The sequence below is a fragment of the Malus sylvestris genome, chromosome 3 (genome assembly GCF_916048215.2).
Source record: "Malus sylvestris chromosome 3, drMalSylv7.2, whole genome shotgun sequence".
NCBI lineage: Eukaryota > Viridiplantae > Streptophyta > Magnoliopsida > Rosales > Rosaceae > Malus > Malus sylvestris.
The window spans coordinates 25,651,828-25,663,953 of NC_062262.1; the positions used below are offsets into that span (position 1 = coordinate 25,651,828).

At 36.3% G+C, this 12,126-nt stretch overlaps 1 protein-coding gene and 1 long non-coding RNA gene across 2 annotated transcripts; both read right to left on the bottom strand.

Annotated features, from left to right (window-relative positions):
• Nucleotides 1-7,415: 7,415 nt before the first annotated feature.
• LOC126614493 (ethylene-responsive transcription factor 3-like) lies at nucleotides 7,416-8,430 on the bottom strand. Its single transcript, XM_050282169.1, has one exon. It carries the CDS (start codon nucleotides 8,222-8,224, stop codon nucleotides 7,532-7,534), a length of 693 nt encoding a protein of 230 aa, XP_050138126.1. The 5' UTR covers nucleotides 8,225-8,430; the 3' UTR covers nucleotides 7,416-7,531.
• A 2,052-nt stretch (nucleotides 8,431-10,482) lies between these two features.
• On the bottom strand, nucleotides 10,483-11,508 carry LOC126614500 (uncharacterized). The gene is made up of 2 exons (XR_007620405.1): nucleotides 11,063-11,508; nucleotides 10,483-10,707 (listed from the first exon to the last, which is right to left on the bottom strand). It is a non-coding gene; the product is annotated as an uncharacterized LOC126614500 (long non-coding RNA).
• Nucleotides 11,509-12,126: the final 618 nt, after the last annotated feature.

The window sequence follows — 12,126 nt, forward strand, 5'->3', positions numbered from 1 at the left end:
GCTTGGAACCCCTTGCCTGATTACTTTCCTGGCATTGCTCTCGAGTACTCATCTTCAACATCTTATGCTTCCAGAGAAGATATCACATCTGTCTGAGGAACAAATAGGGCAAGTGAAAAGGATACAAGGAAACAAGCGTAACAGAACACGTGCCGATACATCCACTACTTTGTCAACAGCAAAAGTATCCCATATCATCAGGGTCGAACATACTCTAGATTTGATGGACTTATTTTGACCCTCAAATTCTTGAGTCGACTTTATACTCTGAAGGAAACCACAAAACCCTCCAGCCCAGTTCAAGAATAAGCCTGTGGAAAGTTACTCATTCAAAAGCAAAAGTATCTCATATCATCTCTTCTCCATTTGCTTCTTCTTATCCTTGTTGCTGTTTACGACACAAGGAGAAAGAGAACAATCAATCGGAAGTCGAAGTCAAACCTCTGATCCAAGTTGCTTGCTTGGAAGTCTGATTGCTTACCTTGTCTATTACCTCTTTCGGAAAATCTCTTAGCTCGGCGACTTGGGGGACTCCTACTACATGGTTTGTAACGCGCTTGACCAAGCCTGAAACTACAAGTAAGCTTCAAGTCAAATTGATACATTACCTTGTGCATCTCCACCGGTTAAAGATACCACCCCTGGATGGAGGAAAAGTACTTCTAGAGAAGATACCACATCTACCTATGAGAAGATAAGGCAAGTGAAGACGATACCACACTTCGGCACTTAGAAGTTTCATGATTACTCAGCGGCTTGGATCTTGCAAGTCCCTAACCGAGGAGTTTCCCTCACTCGAGAACTTAGAGGAGCACTGTTTGTACCATACCTAACCAATCTCGAAACTACTAAGCACCGGTCAATGTTATACCGTCAAGGACCCAAAAGAGTTTCCCTCCAACCAGAAGGCCAATCATAGCGCGACAAGTGTCGACATCAGAAGCCAATCATAGCGCGACAAATGTCAACATCAGAAGCCAATCATAACACAACACATGTCAATGTCAGAATGAAACTAGAAACTCTCTTCTATAAATAGAGATCATTCTCTCACAATATTTCCTAATGTTATTTATACTAAATCATTCACTAGTACTCACTAAAGGAGAGCTTGAACCTATGTACTTGTGTAAACCCTTCACATTAATGAGAACTCTTCTACTCTGTGACGTAGCCAATCTCGGTGAACCACGTACATCTTATGTTTGCTTCCCTGGCCCTATCCATTTACTTACTTATCCACACTAGTGACCGGAGCAATCTAGCGAAGGTCACAAACTTAACACTTTATGTTGTACCAAAGTCCTCACTAATTTTGTGCATCAACAAAGTTTATGTAGTTTATGAATTTTCGATTGTATTAAGTTTATGTGGTTTATTAATTGTCGTTTGTATTAAGTTTATGTACTTTATTAATTGTCGTGTGTATTAATTATTGTTTCTATTAATCTAGATGCCTTCAATAATTATTGTACTTATTATTCCACACTTTGATGTAGAATAGATGCCTTCAATAATTCAACCTCCATTCAACAATTTATCCAATGTACTACACAAAATACTTTGCACAAGAAGACACTTAAATTTATTACTAGAAAATACCAACACATTACACTTAAAATCATTACATAAATGCTCAACCAACATCATCAACGTTCACCTTTTAGGCGCCATACATGCTCAACCAAATCCTTGAGGAGTGTGTGATGACCTTGAGGAGCTTGAATTCTATTTAAACGTCTCATATACTTATTCAATGTGACCTTATCATTTCGGGTCTCATATGTGGTTTCAGTGAGATATTCAACATCTCTTGCAATAGCTCTCGCATGTGTTGGTTGGTCATCATCCACATCTTCGTCTGATCTTCTTCAATTTCGATGTACTTCTCTTCCACAATCATGTTGTGTAAAATTATACACGTCATCATGATTGAATGGAGGTATTCGATATGCCAAAATTGTGCAGGCCCTCTAATAATGGCCTATCGAGCTTGTTGGATCCCGAATGCTCTTTCCACATCCTTCATGTAAGACTCTTACTTCTGCGAAAATAATTTCTTCTTTGCACGATCGGGATGAGAAAAACTTTTGACAAAGGTAGACCAACTAGGATAAATACCATTAGTTAGGTAGTAACCTTGTTCATACTTATTACCATTTACCTTATACCGAAATTTTGGTGCCCATCCATTGACAACATCATCGAATAGAGGTGAAGACCAAAAAACTTTGATATCGTTGTTTGACCCAGAAGCACCGAAGAATGCATGCCAAGTCCATGTGTCGTAAGATGCCACAACCTCGAGCACGATGATTGGCTTGTTATGACGGCCCTTGAATTGGCCAGCCCAAGCAGTACGACAATTCTTCCACTCCCAATGCATACAATCGAGACTTCATATCATGTCAGGAAAGCCTCTTTTGTCTGCCTTGCGTAGAAGCCTCTTCAAGTCTTCACGATTTGGCTTGCGGAGGTATGTGGTTCTATATATGGCTTGAATTACCTGACGGAAGCGCTTCAGTTCTTAATAATAGTACTCTCCGCAAGTCGCCAATACTCATCAGTTGAGTCTACAGAGCACCCATTAGCTAGCATCCGAAATGCAGAAGTGAGCTTCTGATAAGGTGATAGACTTTGTCGGCCGACGACATCTATCTTCTTTGCAAAGTAGTGGTTATGATTGACAACTACATTCAATATGCTTTTAAAAAGCTCTCTCCTCATCTGAAATCGCCTCCAAAAATCATGAGCAGGAAATCTTATATACTCAATGAAATAATCTTTCATCATTCGGTCATGACACTCTTCTTTATCCTATTGCACAAATGAATGCCTCGTGACAGAACCACGATGGCTAGATTCGGCATGGTGCTCATATTGCATAAGTGAGTTTACAAGTTCAGCTTCAGCGTTGATCATTTCAGCATCCTCAATGTTAAGCATTGCTTGGTATTGTGTCATCTGCATTGCCTTGCTACACCTTCTTCTATCATCCATTGATCAGATATTGAGGATTTTTAGGAAACAAAAACACTTTGAAAGTTGAAAGATTGGTGAAAATAGATGATGATTGAAGGTTGAAAGATTGTGTGATCAACTGATATTGGACCTGTGTTTATATAAAGGATGAAAGTTGAACGATTGGTGAAAGTTGAAAGTTTGATGAAAGTTGAACGGTTGGTGAAAGTTGAAAGTTTGTTGAAAGTTGAACATTGGTGAAAGTTGAAAGTTTTGGTGGGTTTCATGTGTCGATTTAGTAATTTTTCAATATTTATCGGAATTTAAATATTTTTAGATTAAAATGTTCATAAAATTAAATTACGATAGTCTACATAATTTTTTTATTTAAAAAGTTAATTTAAGAAAAAAAAATTAGCCTAAGTTCATTCTTTAATAATACCTGGCTAAAATTTTAGGCCAAAAGGGTTGGAGTAGAAAAGTTGTTTCTGGGCTAAATATTTTTAGGTTTTAGGCCAGGGTTGGAGATGGTTTTACACCACATTTCAATATTTTCAACGATTCTAAACAAGTAAGGACACTTCGTGCAACGAAATTGGTTAAAAATCTTATCGAAACCTATCCACAAAAATTGTACTTTCGGATAATGACATGTGGTGTATCGAGATCAGTTAAAATCCTATCCGAAAATAAAAATAAAATTATTTTTTATTATTTTATAAATAAAAAATAATAATATTTTAGTACGAATTGCCTGAGCTATCTAGTTTAGGGGTGGAAATGCAAAAGGCAATTACTATTCATTAAAGACAATTACTATTCACTAGAGGGATTCAATTGTCTGTTGCCATGGGGAGCCTTTACACACTGAAACTACTCTTAAAGACCATAAAGAGCAAGATGATGGATTTGGGTATGAGACTGAAATCCATGGAACTGAGGGGGAGATGAGGTTGAGAAAAGGTAGACAATGTAAGGTTAGAAAGCAGAGTTGGGGATGGGAAGGGAGAGGAGAGAATGCTATGATGGAGGAGAGGGGGAAGAGATTAAGGACAAGAAAGGGAGAAGCTGCCACTAGTCCCTAACCATATCTAGAGTGTGAAGACTATGAAGGTAGCATACTAGGATTTTTTGAAGGGGAGAGATAGTGAAAAAAAATTGGAGATGCTCTTGTTAAGGGGTTGTTTGATAATATTTCATTTTATATTTTAGTTTTTGTTTTCACTTTTTTTGTTTTAAATAAAAAACTCATACTACTTTCAGTTTTTAAAAAACTAAGAACCAGAACTACTTTATTCAATTTTTCAAAATTTGTTTTCAATTTTTATTCCTCCTAAGCACTATTCTAAAAATCCCCACCTATGCGCTAAGCGGCTAGCCATCACCTTGATTAATGCATAGACGTTTAAAAATTAAGAAAGGGCTCCTAGACTTGCTGGCGCCCGCCTAAACCACTTAGCCTGCTCAGACTCGCCTAGGCACCCACCTAAGTCGCGACTCACTGTGATAGAAAATAGATAACTTTAATTTTGCATTTTATTTTTTTCAATAATTGTAAGAGACTTGTTGAAAACTTAAATGAACACATATTATATGCTTGTCCCCCATGTTTTCATTATGTTTCAATACTTCATAATAGATCTGTCATTCTATTTTATAGTTTAGGATGAAGTTATATATATTCAAGTACAAGCAGACATTTATTTATACGAAATATAATAGATTTACTTAAATCCGTCTAGTCCGCTTAGAAGCCCGTCTAGGCCCTGCTTAACCGCCTAAGCGCTAGGCTCCAGCCCGCCACCCGACTAGAACCTAGCGTTTTTTAAAACCTTGCTCCTAAGTTGTTCAACTGTCTCTAAGGTTTGCCTATAAGGTTGGTCCGGTGTCGGAAAGGAAAAAAAGAAAGAGCTATAACTATTGTATGGATTGAGTAAATATTGTCAGGTGAATTTCCCTTGCATTGAAGATCAATGTGAACCCTTTCTACTTTCCTTTTCTTTATAGGTCAATAAACCGTTTTAACCATCAGCCCCAAAACCAAAAGAAAAAACTCGTTCAACTAGCATAAGTTTGATAGCTCAATTCGTTAAAAGTATTTACATCATGTACTCGACATCTCAAATTCAGTTCTTCTTTTATCGACATTACTCGCATAAAAAGTAACAAAATGAAAAGAGAAGAAAAATGAATAAGAAAACCCGACAACGGGAGGCCCAAAGTTAACGCATATCCCGGAAAAAACAATGTCTGCTACTGCTTGTATTGTATTGTTAATTGCCTGTTGCACTACCCACGAAATATACGTTACCCAGGCTAGCTGGCCTTGGCCTTGTGCCTGCCTCCAATGCAAAATTAAGTTGAATTTCAAAATATCACATGCAAAATTAAGTTGAATTTCAAAATATCACACCATTAACTTGAGAGATTTTTTTTATATTACAAGCGGTACATCGTACATCATATCTCACAATACAAGTATAAAGTGAAGAGAGATATTTTTCAGCATTCATTTACTTTTATTATAACATGTAGTTTATTGCTATTTTTTTTCTTTTTGAGTACAATAATATATTTTACACTAAGGAGAGAGGGAGTTTGGTTAAGCCACACAATAGACAAACCTAGTTTGATATTGAATTTACCATTTACGAGATTTAAACTTAAAACATCTCACTTATAAGTAGAGATGAATACTACTAGATCTTAGTTTATTGCGATTTAACCTGAAAAATATCTCCATTCACTCATATTTGAAAGTGCAGGAGCAGGGAGATGCCATCTCTCCATAAGCTGAAGCAAAAGTATCACAATCCCCCCTCTCCAGCAACACACCCCACAACAATTAATATTCAAAGAGAATAAAAATGGAAGTGACCCTGGCCCCACCATTACTATTTGTACATGTAAAATTCTAAGTCCAAGTTCAAAGGTATTTGAATTTCAAGTCCAAGTTCAAAGATATTGGCCTCCACTAGTTTTGAGTGAGTGAATGGCATGTATTGTGCATGAAATTGTTGACCCATTTTCCATGCCTTCCCCTATTACTAAGCAACATCCTAAATTGCACTTATAATTCTTCAAGTTTACTCAAGTTTGTAATATCATCCTTTCCTTCTACTTTACTCAATTTTGTACCATTCATCCATCCTTGTAGTTTCTTTGTTGTACTATTGTGTTTGTAGTTTCATTATGTTAGCACTGTCAATCCAATCTGCCAAATGACGTAAAATTTCTTCTAACTTGAATTGATTAAATGTTAAGATTAAAATTAGATGGAAAAATCAACTTAATTGACGAATTGACCTAAAATGAAAACAAATCAAACAACAACAGTGAAAATGAAAACGAAGAACAATTATAATAACAAAACTAAAAAGGGTGTTGATATTGCCGCTCTACAAAAATCATTTTACACCACTCATATTTTTGTGAGAGAATGTGCAGAATAACTTTTTTGAAGTGCCAATACATTACTCAAAGTGAAAATTTTAGGTGAACTATGTAGATTATTAGTGCAATTTGGCACTAAGTTAAAGCCATTACATTAGTAATGAGTTTTAGTTTACCCTCCAAGACATGTCAACATGAAGATGCATTCAACACAAGCTGAAAGTGAGCATCAAATTTTCACATTTATCGCATAACGAAAAACAACAACGACCAAACATTATCTACCTGAGTGGAGTCGGTTTTATCTCACTGAGTGAGATCGGATTTATCCTGCTAAGTGAGGTACAAAGAATTGATCACATAACACAGCCAAGGATTAATTGGAAAAACAAGTTAGGTCAATGATTTATTTTACTCCATTATTGTAAAATCCCACATCGTCCATGGAAGTGAATCTAGTAAGCCTTATATGTATATTCTCATCTCTACCTAGCACGAGGCCTTTTAGAAACTCACTGGGTTCGGGTTCCGTAGGAACTCCAAAGTTAAGTGGGACCAGAGCATAAGTTCTCGTGTGAGTTCCTAAAAACAAAATCGTGAGAGAGTGGTTAGGGCTCAATGCGGACAATATCATTCTCCAACAGAGTCGGGCCTAGGTTGTGACAATTATAAACAAACCAGAGAAGTGATGAGCAAATGAGGTTTGTTTGCAAATGCACCATCTAAACAAATTGATGCATACCAAAATTAGCAAAGATTGTTTGTTTTCTCTTTGCATTCCCCAAATCTGTCCATGCAAATTGTTTGTTTTCTCTTTGCATTCCCCAAATCTGTCCATGCAAATTGAAATTGAATCCCTTTCAAAATTTAGGCGAGAATAATAAACCCAGATCTAACACTCACCTCATCGCGTTCCTCTCTCCTCGAAAATCCTAAAAATTAAAAATCCATATTAAGGTTGCAGATTTCTACAAATCCTATCAAATTTGACACTTTAATAAGTCTTTTAAAATCCTCTTAAATCCTTGAGTTAAGGGAGCAATTCTCATCAAACACCATGCTTGTAATCATACAACAAAAAAAGAGAAAATTTATATTTTTAAAAGTGAAAAGAAAATTGAATGATTGATCATCATGCTCATCAAACGATCAACAGCATAATAATAACAACAAACAATCAAAGGCATAGAGCCGTACATCGAAGATCATGACCGTCCACCCCACCGCCCAAATCCCCATCCACATCCAACGGTGGGAAATTAAGATCGAAGGGCAGCGGGGCCTTGCGAAACGACGACGACGCAACGAAATCCCCGTCGTCCTCAACCACCGATGACGACGAGTCGCAGTCGCTGTGGCAATCCTCGGGAACCACCGGCGGGGTCCTCGGCTGTCGTTTAGGCCGCGACAACTCGGCAGCCATCGTCGTAAATTGAGGCGGCGGCCGGGGCCCACTGAACGACTCCACGGTGGAGCTCAGGCTGCTGGATGCGGGTCTCTGAGGATCTACAACAGGATTGTCCTGAAACCCGTAACCCGACCCGAAAAGCTTTGCCTCGATAGCTGGGTCGGTAGGGTTGTTGTAAAGGGGCGGGTAAGCACATGAGATCGGGAAGTTAGTCTTGGCCTTGGGGCCGCGGAGGATCCGAGCGGCGGCATCGTAAGCTCGGGCGGCGTCTTCGGCCGAGTCGAAGGTGCCGAGCCAAACCCGGGTCTTCTTCCACGGGTCCCGGATCTCGGCTGCAAACCGACCCCACGGTCTTCTCCGCACCCCTCGGTACCGGACCTCTTTGCCAATACTGCGTCTGGATCCGGTGGGTTCGGCCGGCGGCGCTGCGGCTCTCGTGGCTACTCCTCTGCCCCTCCTCATGGCCAAGAATCGGGCTTTTTAGAGTCTGATGGTCATAGAAACAATTGGGTGTCGGAGAGATATTGATTGGGGATATTGAAATTTGGGTTTTAGTGAGGAGAGAGAGAGAGAGGATATGGGGGTAGGTTTTCTTTGAGGGATGGGTGGGAGAAGTACTGGAGGGCACCAGCACCACCTTCTCTTCTACACAAAAAATATGTTAAATAATAATGATATTTGTGATTTTTTATTTTTTTGGGGTTATTTAATAGCCCTCTTTAGACAATCGGAAATAGATTGTCTGCCCTTCTTTTATAATCTATTTCTCATCTTTTTGTATTGGTGTGTTCATCACGTCAATATTTTATATTGATTTTTTTAAAGAAATAATAAAACAAAAAGCAATAAAAATATAAAATGTTGATATAACTTAACCGTAATCGCACAAATAAAATAAGATGAGAAGGGTACCATAACAGGATAGCAGACAATCTGCCTCCTAGACAATCACCAATAAAAAAAAAGGCCAGCTTCAAAACTGTATTGAGTGATAGCCCTCATTGACGATAGTGCCCTTCACTTAAATACCACTCCTAACAATTACAACAATACTTGGCTACTCTTAATCAAAATTCTTTGTGTTCAAATCATAGAGTTTTATGTTTATGATCATAACTTTTTATATTATGAGTCACTTTGTAAAGATCATCTATGCAAAAAATAAATTAAAAATAAGGTCTTTTGGTCAATTTATTGTAGCAAATACATAGACGGTACACAATGACTAAACGACCTTAGTTTTTAATTGTTTTTTTTGCAGAGATGATCTTTATAGAGTGATTTATAATATAAACTATTATAATCATAAACATAAAGATCTATAATTCGACAAAGAACAATTTTAAATAGGAACTCATACTCATCATTTGAGTAGCTAAGTATTGTTATCGACAACTTACCCAATGCTTATCAATGATGATTATTTTGGTTTAGCATTTTTGTATTGGCTTATGATGGTTAGCATGCATAGATATCTTTTGTAGGTCATGGATGATGAATTTCCACTATATTTACTCAATTCGGTGATAAGTTTGTTGTTTGAATTGGGAATATATTGTATTTACAAAATATGTTATCACTTCGAACCCAGAGATTATGAAAGTATATTTTTATTTATATTGAGACCAACTCAATGGTTGAGTTAAAATTCAAAATTTAAGTTTTAAACTCATCTAAAAATTCTTTAATCATTGGGCTAAAAAAAAGATTTTGGGTTAAAACTTCTTTCTAGGCCAATTTAGCTTAAAAATGAGCTAAGGTTAGTGGTTACGACCCAACGTTGAGACCCAGTTGCTAACGCTGTCAACCACTTGCAGAAAGACTAATGATTATTTTTTTTAACGACCGACGTGGTCAGACCTTAGGTTCAACCAACGGTCCAGATTCAGTTTAAAAAAATCAAATTTATAAATACATTAAATCCAACAGTTGAAATCGAATATAATCAAATCTATATAAAAAAAAGATCTAACAACACAAATTAAATCCAACGGCGAATGCATTTAAAAAATTATTGAAATCAAAATTCACTCAAAAACTCTATAAGTACCTATGTATTTGTCCAAGCATTCACACAAAAAATCTAATTGTGCACTCCAAACTTCTATGTTTGGAAAAAAAAAAAAAAAACTCTTATAAGAATGTGATGAAATTAGGGTTCTACCATAAAAGCAATTGGCCTTATAGGGAGTAGTCCAAGATCATATAAGCACATAACAAACATTGTCCCTCACCGATGTGGGACAACTCTCAACACATCCCCGCAAGTGTGGCGGATTTTCAAGCCTACACGTGAACAACAACTGGGTGACATGAAGCACGTGTGGCCGTTTGACTTCACACGAGGACAACCCACTCTAATACCATAATGAAATTGAGATTCCACCATAAAACCAATTAGCCTTATAGGGAGTAGTCTAAGATCATATAAGCACATAGCAAATCTTGTCCCTCACCGATGTGAGACAACTCTCAACAGAATGCACAACAGATTTTTGAAGTGTCATAGTTCCCATTATTTAAAAAAAAATTGTATTAATGAGGAGCTGAAAACGAAACTATCATGTTCAGTGGTATAATATAGATAATCTCGACAAAATGATTTGGAGGGAATATGTACCTGATGTCGATGGAGTATGCAAATGACATCGGTGGAATATGAACGTAATAATGACAAAAGATGAAGATAGTATCGACATAATATGTATACACACTGTCCACAGCTGGTGCAAAATATGATTATTCGATTGAGCACTGGATTATACAACTTTCATTTCATCACAGTTGCAACTAATAACGTTTTAAGTTCACTATACTTTAAATTGAGCGACTGAAAAATAGAAGCGAAAAATGAAGGCGGCGTTTAAAGCTTCAATGACTTCTTGAAGCTTTTCAATTAACCTTCGTGCAAAGGCGCAGATGCAGGGTGCAGTGTTGTAGGTTTGCTGAGAAAAGTAGTTTAAGTTGTCAAGTATTAGCTCACAAGAAATGCTAAGTGGACTTTCTCAAAAGGAATTCTTTGTGGACTCTCAACCACATAAGTTTAACGTTAATTTTAGTTTTAACTTTATAAAACATTGTGTCAGAAACATGAGGTGACAGATAATTCATAATTTTTTTTTTTGGGTCAAGGAAGATTTTATTAACACCAAAGATACATATTACAAACAAAATGACCACAAACAGAGAAACATAAACAAGCAAAAAAAAGGATCAACCAAACAATCCAACAAGAGCTCAACCAAACAGCTAAAGCCCAACGACATAAAAACACAAAATCGGGAAGTCCACTATACTCACCTCCATCGGAATAGTACATCTTGATCTGCACCAATCCACCCTATCACCGAGCATTGCCTCACCAAACTCATCATCCAAACCCGAACAGCTTCTCCGAGTAGGAAAGAGAAGTGGTAAGGGGAAGCTAGAAAGATAAGAAGAGAAGGACATATCAAGAATCAAGATGTAGAGGAGGGGGAATACACAGTAGAAGAGGGGAAAATTCTTACAGAAAGAAGGGAAAATCTCTCACGGTAGAGAGAAGGTCTTTCACAGAATGAGAGAAGTTAAAAAAAAAATGGAGTTTTAATGAAACACTCACAATACTATTCATGTTTAACGAAATTGACATTTTTACTCTAAAAAGTCACTCATGGTACTATTCACTTACAACACATTTTTGTCATTTTGATTAAAACTTAAAGTTTTCAAACCATTTTCATTAGTTTTCCTTAAAAAAAAATTCACTTTTGAGAGAATCCTCTTAAGATTTCTCTTTCCTTCTCATCAATTAATCCATTGAGTGAAGACTAAAATAATAGGGATATAAACTGATAAGGCTCATTTTGGTTACTATGTAGAAGGCTTAGCTTAATAGGCTAATAGCTTGCACAAAAGAGGACAAGTACAAATTAGATAAGAGATATTTTGGATGCGGTCCATAATCCTTAACATTATTTTATTAAAACCTTAATAGTATTCAAAGTTTGATCAAGGTTCCTTGACTTTGTACATCTCATTATATTACTATTAATATTTATATTTTTATAGTTTTGATATTAATTATTTGATATTTTATAAGATTTATAATCCTATAAATTTAAAATACCTCATTATAATACTATTAGAAACGGTTACAATAAAATAATTCAAACATTTTGATTGAATAAATGGATAAAAACTATGTAAAAATTAGAAATAATAAATGGCAAATGAATGTATCCATAGTGTTAAAAAAAATTTGTACATTTTACAAAAAAATTGGTACATTTCATATATAACAAAGTGGTACATTTTTTAAAATATTGAAACTTTATAAATTAGGGTACATATAAAAGATTAAAAATTATGAATACAAATGAATT

Bases quoted from the DNA above. Each gene is read 5' to 3' on its own strand.
- LOC126614493 (XM_050282169.1), bottom strand. From the start codon at position 8,224: ATGAGGAGGGGCAGAGGAGTAGCCACGAGAGCCGCAGCGCCGCCGGCC.